At 36.3% G+C, this 22,439-nt stretch overlaps 1 protein-coding gene across 5 annotated transcripts in view; it reads left to right on the top strand.

The window, feature by feature from the left end:
• Positions 1–22,439, top strand: part of LOC5565562 (cyclin-T) — a 56,212-nt gene that overhangs the window by 2,058 nt on the left and 31,715 nt on the right. For 4 of the 5 annotated variants that reach the window (XM_021842033.1, XM_021842034.1, XM_021842035.1 and 1 more), the window contains 6 exons: positions 19,018–19,135; positions 19,208–19,418; positions 19,470–19,533; positions 19,620–19,710; positions 19,811–19,975; positions 20,041–20,182. In XM_021842033.1, the coding sequence (XP_021697725.1) occupies positions 19,018–19,135; positions 19,208–19,418; positions 19,470–19,533; positions 19,620–19,710; positions 19,811–19,975; positions 20,041–20,182 (791 nt within the window). The remainder of the gene's footprint in view (positions 1–19,017; positions 19,136–19,207; positions 19,419–19,469; positions 19,534–19,619; positions 19,711–19,810; positions 19,976–20,040; positions 20,183–22,439) is intronic. The other variant, XM_021842036.1, reaches the window with a different exon arrangement.

Genomic DNA, 22,439 nt, shown 5'->3' on the forward strand with positions numbered 1-22,439 from the left:
ATTAAGGCTGCTTAGCTATCAAAACGCTCCTTGAGCTGTTAGGTAGGATAGTTTCGGATATGAAATGTTTCCAACTTTCCGAGACTTTATTGAATTTTATGAATAATATTTCATAAATAATGGATCTTTATGCATGATTTTTAAAATTATTCGAAATTTGAAAAACTGGCAAATTAATTTTAAAAAAATAATCTGTAATTCAAACAGTTTTCAATTTAAAACGTCGAAACAATCAATTTATCAATTTTAGGGCTGGAAGCGGGCCTCTCTTTAGAGACCTGTTCTCTATTCAAATGTACCGTCAAACGGGGTAACTTGCAACACTTTGCAATTTCAAAGCTATGTAGATGAAAAATTTAAGGATTCAGATGAGACAGAAACCATGTGGTATCCTAATCGCCACGTAAATAATACCACGCGATATTAAATTTATCAGCATTTGGTTTTCTGGGATCGGGAGAGACGAAAAATATACATTTTTCATGCTACTCCTGATGTGGGGTAACATGCAACACATAGTGCTACCAAAAGTTCACTATTAAAAAGCTAATCTATATCGTGTTACTTTGAATATATAAAAATTTTCTGCAGTAAAAGCATGACAATAATCAAAAACAGAATTATCTACTCTTAGTAAACTAATTATCATTGTTTGAATTATGAGTATTGAACCAATTCGATTGACAACTCTATTGGAATTGCATTGGGTGTTTACATGGGGAAATTCTAGCACATCATAAGTCTCTAAAGTTATTGAAAGACAACTTTTCTACAAGTATAATGGTATTCAAGTTATACTTCACAAAACTCAAATTTTTATACATACTTCAATCAAAGCGACGTATCACATATTGATATGTATGCCTTAAAATATTATCTGTTGATGTTTTGGCGTTATTATCATCATATTTCATGCAAAAAGTTTCTAATGGTCTGCTAGTTAATTTTAAAACAGATTTTCAAAATTAGTCATAATTTTTATGAAGAGAATAAAAATAATTCTAATTATAATGAACCGTATTGTAAATTTTATAATATTTTGTACCAAACGTGTATTGAATTAACTGAGGTACACAAATTTTAATGTTATTGAACAAATAGATGTTACATTTTGCTATTTCATGTGTTGTTGTTGTTGACGTGCGGAAAGAAATATCGTACAATTAATGCAAGTTACCCCTCAAGGGTAGTCAAAAAGGTTTTTGAATTTTTATAGTGTTTAAGCATAAAATTATCAAAACTATTATATTGTCAATTTGTACACTACTAAGTACTGTAACTGATACCAAATGCCTCGAAGGACACATTTCTAACGTTTTTGTGGCACGAAGAACGATTTTCAGCATTATTATCATACAATCCAACGTGTAATACCGTCAAACGGGGTAACTTGCAACAGGGGTGAAACTTGCAACACTTCGACATGTAACCGAATTATCGTTTCGTTCAGCATTGAGTTTAATTTTTACAATTTATTCCACCACTTATTGACCTCAGGTATACAACAGAAGACTTTGGCAAGAGTTTGGGTATTATTTGTTTTTTGCTTGGTTTGCTGGAGATGAAAATCATATTAAACATTGAATTGCATGAAATTTATGCTGAAAAACGTTCCTCGTACCACAAAACCGGTTTAAATTTGTAATTCGAGGCATTTGGTATCAGTTACAGTACTTAGTAGTGTACTAATTGACAATATAAAAGTTTTGATAATTTGATGCTTAAACACTATAAAAATTCAAAAACCTTTTTGACTACCCTTGTGGGGTAACTTGCAACAGCTATTTTGATCTCAATTGTTTGATATTTTTTGCCGTTTATCATCGAAAACACAGACAAAATTGAACATAAATTGGTTCAGTAACTTCAACATTTTTGTACCGCAATTAATTCAATACACGTTTGGTACTAAATATTGAAAAATTTACATGAATCGCATTGTTATTAGATTTAGATTTATTTTATTCATGAAAATAATGGAAACAAATTGAAAATCTGTGCAAAAACTAACTTGCAGATCTGCCATTGGGGACTTTCTGCATGAAGTATGCTAAAAGTTGTTTTTGAACACCAATAGAGACCATTTTAAAATATACATATCAATATGTGATACGTCGCTTTGATTTGAATTTGTATAAACAATAAGTTATGTGAAGCATATCCTGAATTACAATTGTATTTGTAGAAAAGTTGCATCAAATCGTTTTAATGGTCTTCCAACTATTGTCAAGACTTATAATATGCTAGAATATCCCCGTGTGGACACTCTATGCAATACTAATGAAGTTTTCAATCAAATTGGCTTAATACTCATAATTCAATCAATAATAATTAGTTTTGTAAGAGTACAGTAGTCGTTTCTAATTATCGTCATACTTTTATTGCAGAAAATTATTATATGATCATAATAACACGATATAGGTTAAGTTTTCAATAGTGTACTACAGGTAGCACTGTGTGGTGCATGTTACTTCACATCAGGGGTAGCATGAAAAATGTATATTTTTCGTCTCTCCTGATCCCAGAAAACCAAATACTGATAAAATTTATACCGCGTGGTATTCTTCACGTGGCGATTAGGATACTAGATGGTTTTTGTTTCATCGGAATCCTCAAATTTTTCATCCATATAGCTTTGAAGTTGAAAATTGTTGCAAGCAGGCTTTCCAAATGTACAGCCTCGACACGACAGCTGCCGAAAACACCCTGCCGACATTCGCTGTGTGTTTTCACTGCCTCTTGCTGCTGTAAGTTTCGCAACAAACATTGAACGTAATGGCAACCAGACACACACGCATGAATGTTGGCTGTATTGGAACAGTCGCTACCAAACGAACTCAGCTGACAGCATTCGTGATCATGTCGTAGCGAGCCGAACGGGCTGTCTCACATTGCAGCCACCGAAGGGCTGTGACAGACTTCGGCTACTCAAGCCAGCTGTCGCGAGAATGCTGTCGTGGGCTGTCATGAAACTTGAGATTCACGCTAAACATTTTTCACATAAGAATACAATGTTGTACAAAAAGGAGAATATGAACGTAATTTGAGTAATATGATTTGAAAATCATTGATAATATGATTATATTCAAAACTATGTTCGTCTTATAGTCTGGTGATTGCAGAGCAAACATTTTAAAGATTCAAAAAATACGTGTGAAAATGCTTAAGCGTGACGTATCACATTGCGCAAAATACAGAACACGAGAGGCCCCGACTGCATATTCATTTTGCCAGTACGACGCTCGGGTGTACGAGACATGTTATGAATGAACAACCGAGCTTGTCATCGGCAAACGAACACACTACAGGCAATGTGACCAAACTGCCGTGTGCTGTACAAGACGGCATCGTTACATGTCGCATGACCACCTCATGGTAGGCTGTCATGGATAGTTCATTCAAAAGGCTGTCATGGGAAGCAGTTGATGACAGCCGTCGAAATACTGTCGTGAGGCGGTACATTTGGGAAGCCTGGTTGCAAGTTACCCCGTTTGACTGATTTTCATCTCTAGCAAACCAACCATAAAAGTAGCAATACAGTAGCACTCGCCAAAATCTTTTGTTTGATACCTAAGGTCAATTAACGGTGAAATAAATTATAATAATTTAACTTAATGCTAAACGAAACGATAATTCGGTTATATGTCGAAGTGTTGCAAGTTTCACCCCTTTTGCAAGTTACCGCGTTTGACGGTAAGTCTCTATTTTTGAAGAAAAGGTCTCTAAAATCTTTATTTGTTGATTATTAAATGGTAAAAAAATTTTTTCATATCTTACTTGGAGTGGATTCTGATGATTTTTCTCAGGGATTACTTTGATTTTTTACCAAACACTATCTTAGGACTTCCTCCAGATATTTTTCCACTAATCCTTCGACCGAACTCTCCAGTTGTTACTCTAGGAGATTTTTACAGATTGTTTCCAAGAACATCCGCAAAGGTTAATTCCAGAGTTTAAAAAATGTTCACAGTTTTCCAATAACCCCGACAAAATTTTCTACGTCATTTAATCTACAGTAGCGTCCGAAAAATCCTCCAGGGGTGTGTTTCAACAGTTCCTCTCGATTTTCTTCCAGGAGTTTCTCCAGAATTTCATCGAAGAATTACAACTGTAGTTCGTCGAAACATTTCTCATAAAAATCTAATGGAATCTACAAAAGTTTATTTAAGGTTCTATACCAATTAACACTGCAGCATTTTTCCAGAATATACTCCTAGGCATTTTTTAAGGAATTCTGTCCGATGTTTATCAAGGAGTTTCTTCAGAAAATGCTGCAGGATATTATCCAGAGTTTTGATTGATTCGTTTTTTTAATCAATCTAACAATTTAACAAAAGCTAGTTTAACGTTTGGTCATATACAAAAAATATGGACTCATGTTCGTGTTGTCTTTGTTCCTAAAGCTAGGTATGCTGTTCCGCTCAAGAAAAGTAAAAATTTCTGCCCAAGAAATGGTCAAGAAATTTGCTACAGTGAGCTCCATTTGAATTGACATTTCTTTACCGTCTTACAAATCTATGAAACAATTAATGTAAAAAAGAAACATTGACCCCAAAGTTAAAGTTTGGATAATAAAATTGCGGCCTAGTAGAGAACTGTCTTCCGAATTGGGGGAATCTTCGATAACAATAAAGACCACTAAGGGGTGTCCTTAAGGAGGTGTATTGTCGCCTCAATTATGGTCCCTTGTTGTTGATGACATTCTCAATAAACTAGTAGAAAGCCATAATAGTACGTGGAAAGTTTGATCATATCATCACAGATAGAATGCAATCTGCACTAAACTCCACTGTTGAGTGGTGCCAAAATGAAGGGCTAAATATAAACCTATCAAAAACCGTTTTAGTTCCATTTCCTCGTAAGCGGAATATTACACTTGAAAAGCTTGACAAATAATGGATCCATTCTACTATATACACTGGATGATGTAAAGTATCTAGAGGTAATTTTAGATAATAAACTTAACTGGAGCCTACACTTAGAGCAGGTCATAAGTAAAGCCACGAATGCTCTCTTGGTGAGTAAGAAAACATTTGGTAAAAAATGGGGGCTTAAACCTAACATGATTCATTAGATTTACACAATTATTGTATGACCCAAAATTGTTTATGCCTCATTTGTTTGGTGGCCTAAAACAATTCAAATTACATCCCAACAAAACTTTGCGAAATTACAACGTTTGGTCTGTATGGCTATAACGGGACCAATGCACAGTATACCATCGAAGGCCTTAGAGGCAGTTCTTTATAAGCTTCCATTGCTTCCATTCCATTGCTTCATACGTGCAAATGGAAGTTGAAAGTGCTCTAAGGCTGCGCAAAAAAAAAAATTAGAGAAGGCAATCTTTCTGGGCATCTTAGTATACTGAAAGATTCTCGTATTGATAAATCAGTACAGATGATCGAAGACTGGATAGAAAAAAAACCGTAAACCTAGATAAACCGTATGAAGTGATCGATGCGAATTGCCAAATATGAGAATCAGGACACCAAATTCTATTATTTTCTACACAGATGGTTCCAAAATCAACGATAGTGCCGGAGCATACCTATGGGAAGATGGACAACCGTCTTCTTTGCAGAAATATACGCCATCTTAGAATGTGCTCAGAAACGCGGCTCTGAATGCATTAAAATGTTTCACATGCCAATCAAAATTGGTTTGGGAATGTATAACAATTCTGAAGCTAGTGGCTATGGCTATGGCTATGAAAAACCATGTCCATCTGTACTGGGTGCCAGGCAATTGTGGGATTGACGGAAACGAGAAAGCCGATTCACTTGCCAGACAAGGCGCAAGTTCTCAGTATGTAGGACCAGAACCTTTCTGTGGAATATCTAAATATGTAAAACAATTTGAATTAAAGAAATGGAAGGACAATATGATTCAGTCAAATTGGAAAGCTATAAAAACTTTAAGGCAATCAAAACTCTTCATGGCTCCAAACAAACAAATAACGGAAAATATCTTGAATTTAAATGAAAAATCAGAATATTTATTGAACTACTTACGGGACACTGCCCGGCAAGATATCATTTGAAAAAGATAAGTCGAAGTCAAACTGATGTCTGTCGGTTTTGTGGCTGTGAAAAATAGACCTCTCAACATCTGCTTTGTGACTGTCCAGTATTATTTGCACGTAGGAAAAAAAAAATTTTGGCATTCTAATTGAAATTTGGTTACAGAACCCTAATCTAGGGGCCCAGATAGCCGTAGCGGTAAACGTGCAGCTATTCAGCATGACCATGCTGAGGGTCGTGGGTTCGAATCCCGCTGGTCGAGGATCTTTTCGTGAAGGATATTTTCTCGATTCCCAGGGCATAGAGTATCTTCGTATCTGCCACACGATATACACATGCAAAAATGGTCAATCGGCAAAGAAAGCTCTCAGTTAATAACTGTGGAAGTTGCTCATAAGAACACTAATCTGAGAAGCAGGCTTTGTCCCAGTTGGGACGTAATACCAGAAAGAAGAAGAACCCTAATCTAGTAGTTGAATTTATTTTAAAGGTCATTCCGGATTGGGATACCTCGCATCATCAGACAACGGCAGTTATCCTGAATGGTAGCTCTACGTACTGAGCACGTCGTTCTGAGCACGATAATGAACAGGGGTATACCACAATAGATCTATTAATGGTCGCAGTGGTTCAAATCCCAAAAAAAAAACAATTTAACTAGAAACTCTTCTAAAATTTCCCCAAGGGTCTATGAGTTCTTCTAGTAACCCTTATTCATCAAGGGTGATTTTTAAAACATACACAAGTTCCATGAGAGGTTATTTTAAAATTTGCTTAAGAAATATATCAGGTATTTTTTTTCTCAAATTTCTGAAAAGTTTCATTCACATTTCCATGGAGAAATGCCTGGACAAATCCATAAAGACTTCTTTTAGAAATCTAAAAGAAATACTGTAGAAAATCCTAATTTCTTTCCAAATCGGTTCCATTATCCTGACAAAACTTAATAAATCATCCGGGGATTCAAAAGTTTTATGGATTATTTGTGTATACTTACACTGACACTCCCTCTTTTAAAAAGCCGAAAATATTGAAGGGGGAAAAAGATTGAATATTATCTTTATCTCTGTTTGGTTTTTGAAGTGTTTAAATTAAAAAAAACATCTAAAATGACGGTCCAAAGAAAATTAAAAAAAAATACAAATATTAACGTTAAAAAAACTAAAAAAAATACGTTTTTTTATTTTTATTTATTGTTCATTATTTATATTTATGAACCCCTTCCTCTCGTATCTTTCAAGTAGTATCTTATGTAAGATAAACATAAATATTTGTATCAGCCTAATCATAATCACAAGTAAAACATTTAAACAATCATGTATCAAGCATTAAACAATAAGACAACAAATTTTACAACACTTCCTTTTCTATATAAATAAAAATGGAGTGGTGTTTGTATGTCACGAAATGGCTTGAGAACGGTCCAACGGATTACCGCAAGATTTTCACTGTTGCACTCCTCAAGGGATGCGACGTGTTCGTGCGAAGAAAAAATGTAGGAAAGTCGCCGGGTTTATCGGGAAAACGGGAGAAGACTAAGGTGTAATTTGTATGGGGAATTTCTTGACGTTTTCCAACAGCCTACTTGATGGCAAAACGAAGTTTGCCGGGACCACTAGTTATGAATAAATAAATGTACCGTAAAAACACCACACACAATTCATTGTGGACCTTGTAATACTTGAAAACTGATTTAGATAGTCCTCTGATATAAACATTGAAGTCCAAAGTGTCCCATTCGATATTGTTTGTACCATTAAATCACTCATAATCCTACTTCTTAATTAGCAGCCTCTTCTTTCATTTGCTATTACGTTCCACTGGAAGTCTACATCTCAGCTTAGTGTTCTATGAGCTCTTCCACAATTATAAACTAAAAACCGTATATAGTTGGTGGTAACTATAACAAAAGGTTGATCAAATTTGCCATCTGGCATGTTAGAATAAATCAATCATCAATCACTATCACTAATCACACTGAGTTTAATCATTGATCATAATTATTAATCTCTTGTTTAGAATCAATAAATGTCCTAAATGTTATTTTGTTTATTTGTTCCTGAAAATTCAAGTAAATCTTCAAAATCTTCATTATAAAATCCATACCAAGTAACAACGCCGATGAGAAATTACTATTCTCAAATGAAAGTGTTTTCAAAATATTAAAATGTGTATATTTCTTTTTTATATCTTTCACAGATTTATAAATGTACTTTGGATTTTAGATCAATCTTCTGAAATACATACATCCATTTTATGATCCTCAAATTCTGGTAGCATGTAAGCTTCTCAATATCACTCGTCCTATAAGAAATCTTTTCCACGAACGCTTTTATTTCGTAATGCCTGACCACATCGTTCACCGAACGGTTAATTAGTACAGTTTGCTCTATGCTCGTCTTTGTTCCATAGTTTTCCTCTTCTGGATTAGTAATCGATAGCGTAGCAATAAACGCGCAGCTATTGATCAGGTGGGTTCGGATATCAGTCGTTAAGAAACTTTTCGGAACGGACATTGTCTCGACTTCCCAGGACATGGAGTATTATCTCGCTTGGCACACGCTATACAAATGCTAAAATGATCAATTGGTAAAAAACGGCAGTGCTTATGGAGCACTAACCCTAAAAGCTGGCTTTATCACAGTAGCGACGTAATGTCGGAGAAACGAAGAAGTAAAGATATGTTTTTTCTAACTTAACCTTTGCGATGGTGAGTATACTCAACGCGACTTGGCATAACTCTGGCTGTTGAACATGTTCTCTGATAAGCTATATGCTCTAATTTCTAATTCATATGTAATTATAATGCGATAATACTCTTAACACAATTTTGGAACGGAATCATCAGTCGCACGTTTTTGTGTAAAAGCATTAAACGACAGTGTTTTATAACAGATCCCAAGGCAAATCGTCAAATTCTTAGTCCCTTACTACAGTCAACTGGAACTCTCCCTAACTAGATATTGAAAGGACCAGAGCTGGGAAAAGTTCTGAAATTCACACTACAGTAGGCAAGCGCAGCACAGTCAGCGGAGCCAGTGAAACTCACGCCTATTGCTGCTGTAGGCAAAATGCCTTGAAAATAGCAAAACACCCGTTGCTAAGGGCAACCCAAAACTATTAGCTTAGCTTAGACTGACTACACATATCAATGGTTGCTATTCCGTGATTGACCGAAGTCAGTGAAAATGCACAAAGAATCAACTAGAAGTTCGGCTGGGATTGGCCATAATCTTCTTCAGTGTGCATAGATCAGTGCCTCTATTTATACATGGTCAATAACGGCGCCGGCCACGTCCTTGCAGTCAGGTGGGATTGGGGGAAGGAATGTTAGTGTGTAACCTTTGCTATTTGGAGACCGTGTTTGCCTCTGCATCTCGACAAAGGTTACTGGGAGGGATGTTTGTTAATGGGGAGGATCGTTGGGTCACAGGATTCACTTTGATAAATGATTAGACCATGATAAATAATTATTTGTGAGATATAAACATGCTTATATGTAAATATAATATTTTCATTTGATATGAACAATATCTATGTAGAGAAAAATTATGCCGACACTTGAGGTGACGAACCTTTCAAAGTTTGTTGAATAAAGTGAACCTTTCGCAAGTCTGCACTTGTAGTGTCGAACCATTCAATGTTTTTTTTAATTACAAAAATAAAGGTAAAAAGAAAAAAGAGTCTTGAAAAAAAAAATTGGACATAAATAATTTATAAATCAGAGTTTATGTCGACACTCACAGTGACGAACCTTTCAAAGTTTGTTGAAATATCATATTTACGTCTCACTGTTGTAACGATTAAAGGTGCAGTCATACATATTTTATAGATTAGAAATAGTAGCATGAAACGAGCTCACCAATTGATCCGTCATCCTTGAGCAGCAACAATCCTCTTTCAGCTTCACTCGTTTGCTCGGCTATATAAAAGCTCTCAGAGAAAATAGGCACGCGCCCCGAGAGTGAAAACAACTGACGACTGCTCAGGCTTTCTTGACGCACTGCCCAGGAGCAAGCGTCAACGTCGAAAGATCAAAAAGAACTAATCGAACGCGGCACTTTTTCACTTTACTCGACCGATGCGCGACATGTTTGATCTTGCCCTCATCGCCAGCCCCCGCAAGAGCAAGCGTCAAGGTCGAAGGATCAAACACAACTATGCGATCACGCCACTTTTTCACTTTCCGCTAAGGGCAACCCAAAACTATTGTAGAAAAATGTTCTATTTCCCGCATTTACAGCCTTCAATGACACTACTGATTTAGAAAATTCATGTACCCAACATAGGCTACTTGATGAGATTCGCAATTTTGAACTGCTGTATTAGAAGAACCACGTGATTTTCGCAAAAACTCAAGCCTACTACTATTACCATTCCCAGCTCTGGAAAGGACCATCGAGTTAGGAGGTATCGAGATACAGAAGAAATAATTTTCAATTTTCATTATACAATTACATTCAAACAAGTAATTTTAACGCGACATATTTGCCAAAACGAGTTTTTTGCACCGTCTGCACAAACAAAAAAATCGATTTCTCTGAAATAGGTTGTAAACCTTCATTTTATTATCAGCGTAATCATGATACTCAAGTTCAAGAAATTTATCAACTTTTGAGGAATATTCGAAAGTTTTCATGAAAATATCGATAACTTACATAGGAAACTGAAACCAAAGTTGGGAATGGTAATAGTAGTAGGCTTGAGTTTTTGCAAAAATCACGTGGCTCTTCTAAGGCTGTGAACCGTTTCACTGGTTCGTTTAACTTTTAGTTGAAATTTGATAGTTCGATGGTTATTTCCCCTGCAGTCGAAAATTATCCTGCTCGGGAGCATGGTTAAACCTGACAGTTGAAAATAACTAACCATCTGTCAACTTTGTTCTGAAATACAACTCGACTGTCAAAACTCAAATGGGTCGACCGCGAAGTTAAATTTAACCATTTGAGGGGAAAATAACTATCGAAATGTCAAATTTTAACTAAAAGTTAAACGAATCAGTGAAACGGTTCACAGCCTAGTACAGTAGTTCAAAATTGTGAATCTCATCAAGTAGCCTATGTTGGGTACATGAATTTTCTAAATCAGTAGTGTTATTGAAGGCTGTAAATGCGGGAAATGCAGCGGGAAATAGAACATTTTTCTACAGTAGTTTTGGGTTGCCCTTAGCAACGGGTGTTTTGCTATTTTCAAGGCATTTTGCCTACAGCAGCAATAGGCGTGAGTTTCACTGGCTCCGCTGACTGTGATTTGCTGCGCTTGCCTACTGTAGTGTGAATTTCAGAACTTTTCCCAGCTCTGACTGAAACAGAGAACATCGAGTTTGAAACTCTAACGCGTGAGGGAGAGTTGACTGTATTTTTATTCGCTGGATAATTAAAGATTTGAGGTTAAGTTATCATGTATACTCCTTACACTTTGTGACAATGTCATGGAACGACTAGAAACAAATAAATAACATGTATATTTTTAATGGATAACACATAGCAACAAGCATAACTGAAAAACATTGAAGACGCATTCAAATTAGTATCATTCTATGACACGTGACCACGTGAATACCATTCTATTACACGTGAGCCACGTGATTTTCGCAAAAACTCAAGCCTACTACTATTACCATTCCCAACTCTGGTTCTGAATACTGGAGATAGTTTACGAAGTCTGATTAAATTTGAACCAGAGACTTTTGTTTAGGGTGCCACTCAAAATACGGTAAGTTATGTACGTAAGAATCTGAAAATAAAGTCAACTCTCCATAACTCAATATTGAAGGGACCATCGAGTTATGGAGGTAACGAGTTATAGAACACAAAACCAGTGCAAATGCGATCCAAGGGAGCATCGAGATAGCCATGAATACCAACTTTTAATACGGTGCTCTAAGAGACAATCCATAAATGACGTGGCATTTTAGGGGGAGGAGGGAGTCTACGATGATGTGATGAACCATGTATTAGGTATAGAAAAATAAGCTACGATGGGGGAGGGGAGTGTCAAAAATCTGTCCAAAAATGCTTATGGACGTTCCTTAACTCGATATCAAGATACGAAATATCGACTAAGGGAGAGTTGACTGAATCTCTGAAAAAGTGGTTAAGTCTGCAACTGTAGATGTTCTAGAGTAAACTGCCGTGGACATATTTACGAGTATTTCGTCATAAATTAGGTGCTAGAATATTCCTGAAGAATACCAAATTTGATCGAAAATTTAGAAGTTATTTTTTGAGGGTTTTCTTGGAAGAAATTCCGTAGATATCTTTGAAAAATCTCCTAGAGTAACAACTAGAGAATTCGGTTGAAGCGTTAGCAAAAAAATAACTGGATGAAATGTTAGGATAGTCTTTGGAAACATTTGCAAAGTAATCTCTGATAACATTACTAGAGGTAGAAATCTGTTGAAGAATTTCTTGAGAGATCCTTGTGGGAATATTTGGAAGTATTCCAGATAAAATCTCTGTAGAACCACTAGGATAATTCCTGGAGCTATTTCTAGAGAAATCGTCACTGAAAGTCTCGGAACAGCCTCTGAAAGTGTCTCGGGAGCCTTTTCATCTGAATTTACTGCATGCATTATAAGGAAAAAAAGAGACCATTTCGTTTGAAATAGAGACTTTATAGACCTTACGTCAAAAATAGATATTTTTCAGTGACTTGCGTAAAACTAGAGACCAAGTGCTTAAAAAGAGACCTGCTACCGGCCCTGCCTCAGCCATCGCCAGCAACATCACGATCGTGCTATGCATAGGGGCGGTCCATTTATTACGTAAGACGTCCCCACATGGTAAGATTTTTTGTATGAAAATTAAAAATAAATTGTATGGTGCGTAAGAAATGTTGGACACCCATTCCGCCATAAACCCTTACGTAATTAATGGACAGTCCCATAGCCACATTGTGTGCTGAGTGTGTGCATCTAGAAAAAAGCTCGCTTGCTATGCATAGCATGATCGTGGTGTTGCTGGCGATGGCTGAGACATCTTCTAAAAATTCCTAAAGAGTCCATGAAAAAATCCTAATATATCAATGATGATTTAAGGACTAACAAAAGTTTTATCAGCGATTAGTTTCAAATTTGCTTTAGAAGTACCTCATTTTTTTTTCGCCGATTTCTACCATTTCTGTAAAATGTTATTCACAACTTTATGGAGAAATGCATGGAAAAATTTATGGAAGAATGCTTGGACAAATCTTTGAAGATTTCTTTGAGAAATCTTTTAAGAATCACTAGGGAATCCCAAGAGATATCTTAGGAGCAATCTCTGGAGTAATTCTTAAATAGACCCTTAGAGAAATTTGTAGTTTAAATCACAAAGAAATTCTGAAGGACAACTTTGAACGAAGTCTTAAGAAATCCCTTAGAGAGTGTCGGGGTCTTCCTTAGCCAAGTGGTCAGAGTCCGCGGCTACAAAGCAAAGGCATGCTGAAGGTGTCTGGGTTCGATTCCCGGTTGGTCCAGGATCTTTCCGTAATGGAAATTTCCTTGACTTCCCTGGGCATAGAGTATAATCATACCTGCAGGGCTGGTAGCAAGTCACTTTTTAGTGACTTGGTCACTTTTTTCGACCTGGTCACTAAAAAGTCACTATTTTCAATAAAAAGTCACTAAAGTCACTTTTTTCTGGAAAATGGTCACTAAAGTCACTTTTTAGTGATCTGATGATTATGAAATTAAAGGCAGGTTAGCTTTTCAAACATAAACTGACAGAAAGAAATATTTGTTATTATAAAAGCAACTATAGTGTAAATTTGAAATTAATGTGTCAAGATTCTTGACTAAAGAAAAATAGAAACTCCCGGCTAACTTTCTGGAAGAATTCTGGTGAATATTCCGTAGACATTTCCAATGGAAAAATTCTGTCAAAACTTAGAAAGCGACTTAGGGATGAATTTTTTGTCCGAAATATTTTGATAATTTTGACAAAAACCAGGACCATTATCTGACAGACTTGCTGGATAAATTACCAGTGATCTTTCTGCAATAATCTACGGCTATGGAAAGAATCCTGAACTTGCCTTAAGGAAGAACATCATCAAAACTCATCCGAGAATAAGCCAGAGACGGTTAGAAATAACATCCACAAAATTCAAAGAGTTTGTCAGAAATTCGTACATAACCTAAAGCGAGTACTAACTTTGCTTGAAATCATTTCAGAAATTATATTAGAAATGCCAACAAATAAACTATACATTTATCCATTAATTAACCCTCTCTTTCCCATGGTAGCACAGGTGATCCACCGATTTTCAACGAAAGCTAGCTAAACCGAATTGGTACGAGTAGCTCAATAATGATTGGAATAAATTTATACGCTCATTTGTCTTATCAAACATCGAAATAAGTGATCTAAGGGTCTAACTATTGAAAAAAAAAACAATCAAATTTTTTTATTGTGATTTTGAATAATATAGCTTACTTGCAACATATTATGTTCAAGCACTTTTTTAGAAACGCCATTTTGATAGTTAAATTGTCGAACAAAGCTGTGAGAAAGAAAGGGTTAATTCTTGGCACTGTTTTTCATACGACTTTGGTCAACTTTTTCTATACATAAAACATGTTTCTATAGTGAATGCATGAACATTGTAGGGAAATAATAATTGATTGCAAGTGATATCAGTGGCTATTTCCTAGCATCAAATCCACCTATTCATGCAGTAATAAATAAGCGATTTTTATCGTTTACTGTTTGCTTTATAGTGGTTATCACGCCCAATGGTATGGGTGCCCTAGTGTAGATGTAGTTGTGAACCTTAGAGGAAAACAATATGCACTCTGTCTCGAAAAACACCTAGAATCCGGGTGTAAATTTTTCAAATTGGGCAATATATCCATATGCATTTTGATGAGTCTGGAAAGCGTGTGCAAGTTTCTTTGAGGAAAACAAAAACAAACTGTGTATGACGAGCGTATGCTAGTCTACGTGTGTTCAAATGTCACTAAGCTCTATAATCTAAGTATGCAAAATTAGTCATTTTCAGGACCGTAGATCAGATAAAACATGTGGATACGAGTCGCCACTGAGTGATATGATTGTTTTCCTAACCTAGTTCATTTATTGAAACGATCAGTTGGAATATTTCAATTGGTTGGTTGGTTTGACTTTATTAACGAGATTTTTAGCCCTGGGCTAGTTCATCTCGGGACCAACGGCTTTACTTCCCTTCCGAAGGAAGTCGTCACTATAATTTTAGTGACTATCTCGGGGATGGGATTCGATCCCAGGTCCTCGGCGTGAGAGGCGAGTGTTCTAACCACTACACCAGGTCCGTCCCCTGCAATATTTCAATTATGCATAGAATCATTTTCTAATGCTTTGTGCACGACATTCATCTGATTCGGTTAATCAGTTGTGTTTTGGAGTTATTGTTGTTTATTTAGAAAAAATAGTTTATTTTTTTTTCAGAAATTCTGCCACCAATTTAGCGTTTAAACTTTGAATTCATTCAGGATTTTTTTTCAGAATTTTCTGAAATTCATTCACGATTGTCGTAACTTAAAATTTTCCCTCGAATTGTTCCACAGATTTGATAAGAAATGCTTCAAGTAATTCGTTTTGCATTACTATTTTAAAATTTTCAATGGACTTTTTCCAGTAAGTTTCTCATTAACATGAGTTTGTTTACCGTAATTCATATATTTGAAATCAGAAATTTAGAGTAATAACCTATATCAAGCTAATGTTCATCTCGTAAAAATAATCTACAATGCGCCATCTTTTTGTCTCATCCCGAACAGATAATTGTTAGGATTTGAAATAACTGCGGTTCTCTCCATTCTAAATTTACTTAATATGTAAACTTTCGATAACTGCATGTGTGTAACATTCGACAAAAGGAGGCATTGAGTAAATGGAATATCAAGTGTGTATTTTATGGCAGTATAAAAAAAACTAAAACTTCTTAAAATTACCAGAGACTCAAAAGTGCTTATTGGAGGATGAAATTTTGTGCAGCTCATACCCAATATTAGGTGAATAGTCACAAAAAAAAAATGTTGATAGGAGTTTCATTTCTACTACATTATGAGGCTCATGTATAATCTTATTGTGACTGTTATGCGCTTACTTGTAGCAATGTAACAAAACTTGTTTTTTTTATTTTCTAGAACAATCTTACATATATCAGTACCGAAAGTGTTTATCATTTGATGACTCTCCACGGTATCAACTCGAAATTGGTTTGTTTAGGGGTATCCAGTTTCTTACATATTCTGAATCTACGTTAAAAATTGAACAAGACTCCAAAGTTTCACAATTTTTCGTGGCCTGGAACTATTTTCAAAACACGTTTGAAATTAGCATGGAAAATTTTGAATCACCCCTGGTGTTCGGTTTTCGCGTTTTGCTGGGCAGTGCGAATCAGAAGCCCAAGCATGCAGTTTTGTTTTTATTTTCGCATTAAATTTTTCATTCAAGCGTTTTGCTGAACTACGTTTTACTACGGCAACCCAAGCCATCAGGATCGTTTACACCACCCCGAGTAAAGAAAATTTGTTTTTGCGATGGTCGATTGAACGTTGAATTGAAGAGAGGTTTCAAATGCAGAATTTTGTGAGCTTGTTCCAATATGAACCAATGCCAAAATATTATTCATAGGTGCCAGAACGTCGGCCAAACGTATCCAATGGTCGTCCACATCCCATTAACATTCCACAATATCCCATAACACCTATGAGAGGTCATAGAGTTCTCTGCATCTTTCTCAAGTAGGTGTTCAATTAATCATTCCTTCCCATTCCTCAGCATTCGCAAGGACGTGGCCAGGACAGCTCTCAACTGTTGGAGGATGCGTCAATCTTGTCTAAGAGTCAAGAGTTAGTCCCAAATCTTTGACTTTGGTAACGGACGGGGAGGAGGCAACCCTCATACAACGGTTTAGGACTGTACCACCTACGAATTTGTACGAATTGCTTAATGCTAATGCTAATGCTAAAATTCACTTTTGAATCACTCCTCGGCATATTTTACTTCGGGGCGAGCTGTCATGTAAATTGAAATGCCATTGAGTCGTCGGATTGAAATCTTCTTTAATCATTTCTTATATCAACATTAAGATATTGAAGTGCAATTAAATCGTGTCATACTACATAGAAAGTATTTTCATTTCTAGCCATTTTTATTACCAATACTTGTAGTTTTGAAGTCACTTTTAGGTCACATTTTGGTCACTATTTGGTCACTTTTTGGTCACTATTTTGATCAATTTGGTCACTAAAGTCACTATTATTTTGCTCTCTAACTGCTACCAGCCCTGTACCTGCCATACGATATACGAATGCGAAAATAGCAACTCTGGCAAAGAAAGCTCTCAGTTAATAACAGTAGAAGTGCTCATAAGAACACTAAGCTGAGACTCTGTTCCAGTGGGGACGTAATGCCAAGCAGAAGAAGAAGAATGTCCTAGAAAAACCTATAGGAAAATCACCGGACAAAATCTTAGAGGACTTTTTTGAAAAATATCTAAAATAATATTTTAAAGAATTCTTATTCCATCAAGAATTTTTGAGGTAATTTGAGTAATTGGCGTTTTTTCCTTAAATTAAATCCGGTTGTTCTTTTTTGGGTATCAAAAACAAAATACTTAGAGGAATTCTTTAGAAAAATTCTTGGAAGGATTCCATGGGAAATAGTCATTAAATAAACACATGAAGAAGTTTAGAAGAGAGGGCCAGCTTCGGGCTGCAAATCTCTCAAATAAAGATATCTATCCATCTATTTTACCTGTAGAAATCTTCGGAGTGATAGAGTATCTGATTTTTTGGGTAAATATCTGAAATAATTTCTGATGTAATTCTTCATAAAAAAAACATTGAAAACGCATAATATATATATAGTAATACGAGCACTATTATTATTTAAAAAAAAAAAGTTAAAAATTATCTCAGATAAATTTCTGATCTGGATCCATGACGAATCAAACTCTTATTTCCTGGTTCCTGTTAGGTTTGGTTTTGTTATTTTGATTCCTATTCAGTCTCTTGTTAGTTCCTGTTTGGTCTCTTTTATCAGGGACGAGGTCTCAAAAGTTTCTATTTTCAAGACACTCAGTAGCTACCAGCTCTGCTGAGATCGCGACCGATTTGATTTCTCTGGGCATTTGGTAGAAGTTTTAAGCTGATTTGCCGTAGCAATTTCTGTAAGAGAGAAGCAGATCCTGTTGACACTTTTGACTCACTTCGGCTGTTTATTTTTGAGGCTCACATTTGGTTGAAGTTCAAAGTTTCAGACAATTCGACCGAGAAAAACTCGCATGCCAAAATTTATCATGAAAGTGTCCAAGTAATTCATTACTCTAATTCTTGTTTAGTTCCTGGAAAATTGTATATTTTGCGACTTAACCAATATAGGAATTTAAAGAATTTTTGTAAGAATTCTTGTCAGAATCAGTGAAAAGGCTTGCGGAATTATGGAAGAAATATGTGGAGGAATTCTGCACAATGTTTTAATTGACACTTTGGCCATTTTTCTTGGACCATTCTTTTAGCTTCGTTTGAGAAATTTCTTCGTTTTTGGGAGTTTCTAGCTTATTTCAGTAATATCCAGTTTCCTCTGGTATGCTCTGTTTAGAGCATTAAAAAACAAATTTGTGGTCCAGGATCTCATTGGGTATTGCTTTACGAATATGAGCGCTTTTTTGTAGAATGTTTCGCATTCTGCAACGGAAAGTGGGTGGTATGAGATACAGTCAACTACCTATAAATCGATATTTAAGAAACTAGGGAGGAGGATATCGATTTATTGAACACATGACTAAATATTTGCTCTCAAAAAAGGATGATATGCGCATAATGGCATATGGCATATGGAAATAATCCCGAGATGAACTAGCCCAGGGCTAAAAATCTCGTTAATAAAGTCAAACCAACCAACCATATGGAAATAATGATCCCCATATCTACACATTAAATTACTTACCTACTTTATAAAAAATAAACTCTGTATTGTTACAAAAACAAAAGACATAATAGGTTTATGTTTTTTTTTCTTCTTTTCAGGTCACAACTTTGCATCAATACGGCAATTGTATATATGCACCGCTTCTATGCATTTCATTCCTTCACACAATTTCACCGTAATAGTATAGCTGCTGCTGCCCTGTTTCTCGCGGCAAAGGTAACGTATATTGTATACGATATATCCCATCAGTAGAGTTAATTTTAACGATTCCCTTCTACCCTAAACCAGGTCGAGGAACAACCACGTAAACTCGAGCACATCATCAAAGTGGTACACATATGTCTGGGCATGGAGGCGCCCGATCCACTGAAAGAAAACTACGCTGAGCAAGCTCAGGATCTGGTGTTCAACGAGAATGTGCTGCTGCAAACACTCGGTTTCGATGTTGCCATCGACCATCCGCATACGCATGTCGTCAAAACATGCCATTTAGTCAAAGGTACCTTAGCTGAGTTGGGATGATGTTCGCATACTTGACGCAACTAACAAGATCATATTTGCATTTCAGCTTCCAAGGATCTGGCCCAGACCTCCTACTTTATGGCTTCTAATAGGTGAGAAACTGGACAATTGTTTCCCTAGCTATCCTAATGAAATGAAATTGTGAAACTTACATGAGCATATTGTTCCTCTATTACAGTTTACACCTGACAACTATGTGTCTGCAATATAAACCGACAGTAGTCGCTTGTTTTTGTATACATTTAGCCTGTAAATGGTCCCGATGGGAGGTCAGTATAACCACTCGATTGTTTAATAAAAATATTCTTTATACATTGTTACAAGCATTACAAGAGTCTATTTCCTTCCAAAAAACCTTTGTATCACCAGATTCCACAGTCGAATGAAGGCCGACATTGGTTTCATTATGTGGACAAATCCGTCACGTTAGACCTGCTCAAACAGCTGACAGACGAGTTCCTTCACATCTTTGACCGGTGTCCCACGCGGTTAAAGAGCAAAATGAAATCGATACGGGCCGAACAGCCACAAGCGGTAGGTTTACTCGGTTTGCCCCACAAAAACAGAACGTACGATTTAAACATGAATCTTACTCTCAGGATGACTCGAGTCGGAGAAGTTCCTCAGCAATGCCGAGCTCCTCGTCGTCGGCCATTGCCCGTGGCCTTGACGACGCTGGTCCGTCCTCTAGTCATCATCGGTCGTCGTCCCATTCGCACTCTAAGCAGAGCTCTTCAAGTGGTGAGTTTTCCATCAGTAGTTAGCTGTTCCGTTCGGTTGCGTATGATTGTAACGAACGCAATTTTGGGGAAATCTTTTCTTGTTACTATGTTGTTATACTTTCAGTGTTGTTAATTTGTTTACTCAAGATAAACCAAAACACATCTAAAATTTTCAAGAGCGCAAATCTTAAGATCCAGATAGCCGCTAGCTAGCCAAGATGAACATTTATGATCGAGTGGTTTTTAAGAGGCACAATTGGCTGTTTGGTTTACTAGGTTTGTGCTCTCGAAAAAAGAGGGGCTTCGATTCATCTTCACCTTGGGTTTTTTAATTAAACAGTGGAGAAAACTGCTTGGACGCTTGTTGCTTAAGAATATTCAAGCCAGTAGACAAACAGCTAGAACACTGAATATTTTTAAGCCCTCTACAGAACTGACAGTTGTCTGAAGTCTCTTTTTTCAAAAATTAAAATGGTGTCTGAAGTTACTATTTTTGTTCTCTTCGCAGTGAATTCTGATTCGAAAAAATCAAAACCAGGAGTTTCCACAGCGATTACTCTAAACAAACCCAAAATGCTATTCCTGGATTTCCTTCAGAGCCATATACAACAAGTCCAGTTTCCACCGATTTTCCAATTGTTACGTTAGCAGAGCTTCTAAAGATTCCTACACAAGTTCTGCCAAAAAATCCTCAAGGGTTTATTCTAGAGTTTTTGAAGAACTTCGTTGATTTTTTTGCAGGAACTCCTACAAGAATTCCTCTTTCGCATCGTGAATTCATCAACTATTAATCTCAAGAATAGCTAAAATTGTTTCCAGAGATTTTGCCAAGAAATTTATTGAGAACTCTGCTATGTTGAAGAACTTAATATATTCGACCAGTGATTCATCAAGATGGCTGTGACAATGGCCGACATGTGCCCCTACTCAGGCACTAAATCGTTTTTTTTAGCTTTCTGTTACACAAAGCCTATGTTTACTTCGGGAGGCTTTAAAATTTCGATGCAATATTGGAAGTTGGGTTCTAGGCTAGTTCACCTTAAGCTCCTCCAGAAATGGCCACGAATTACGCTTACAGTTCTTTCAAAAAAGTTCTCGAGAAAACTTCGAAATAAATTCTCCATGAATATTTAAACATATCTTGGAGATATTGAAAAAATGCTACCACCAATTATTTCGATCATTTCTGCACAAGTTTCTTAAAGGATTCTGTTCAATATTTGCAAGAAATACCTCCAAAAAATCCTGCAGTATTTGATCATTTTTCTCAAATTATTATGCTATCAATTCATCAAAAAACCTGCAAGGAATTCACCAGGAAAGTATCATCAGCTACTATAGGATTTGTTATAGCGATACTTTCAGGATTTTTTCAGCGATTTCGCCAATTAAGTCTTATAAAATGTTCTTAAAAATGCCCTGGAAAAATTAATGAGTAATTTCTGAACTTCCGTAAGAAATTTATAAAAGAATTTCGGCTAGACTATCATCAAATTCATCAAAATTCATCAAATCATAAGAGGAATCTCTAAAGAAACTTCTATAGAGAATTTCTTAGTTAAAATCTTTGCAAAACTGAACGAAAACTCTGGAGTATATCCTAAGAAATTAGTATAAACATCTTCTTCTTTCTGGCGTTACGTCCCCACTGGGACAGAGTCTGCTTCTCAGCTTAGTGTTCTTATGAGCACTTCCACAGTTATTAACTGAGAGCTTACTATGCCAATGGCCATTTTTGCATGCGTATATCGTGTGGCAGGTACGATTATACTTTATGCCCTGGGAAGTCGAGAAAATTTCCAACCCGAAAAGATCCTCGACCGGTGGGATTCGAACCCACGACCCTCAGCTTGGTCTTGCTGAATAGCTGCGCGTTTACCGCTACAGCTAATTGGGCCCCTAGAAGGTATCTTGCACAAATTACACGGAGGAATTCCTTGAAGAATCAATGTTAAAAGAATTCTTTGGGTAAAAACAGTGGCCGTTCGATTTTGTCAAGGTTCGATTTAGGCACGTACGATACTGGCAACAAAACCGTTTGATTTTGGCAACACGAAAATGCAGATACACTTAAACCTCTTTTTAAGACCGTTCTTTTTACGACGGTTCTTTTTACGACCGAATTCAGATTACAGATCATTTTTATGAATGATCAATATCTTAAAAAGTAATCAAAATAAAGGGGACTGATGTTCAGCAAAACTTTTCAGTAGATTATAGGGTAATATGCGGTGGTCATTGAAATGCGGAATTCTGCCATTAGGCAACACTAGTGG

The sequence above is a fragment of the Aedes aegypti genome, chromosome 2, assembly GCF_002204515.2.
Source record: "Aedes aegypti strain LVP_AGWG chromosome 2, AaegL5.0 Primary Assembly, whole genome shotgun sequence".
Classification (NCBI taxonomy): domain Eukaryota; kingdom Metazoa; phylum Arthropoda; class Insecta; order Diptera; family Culicidae; genus Aedes; species Aedes aegypti.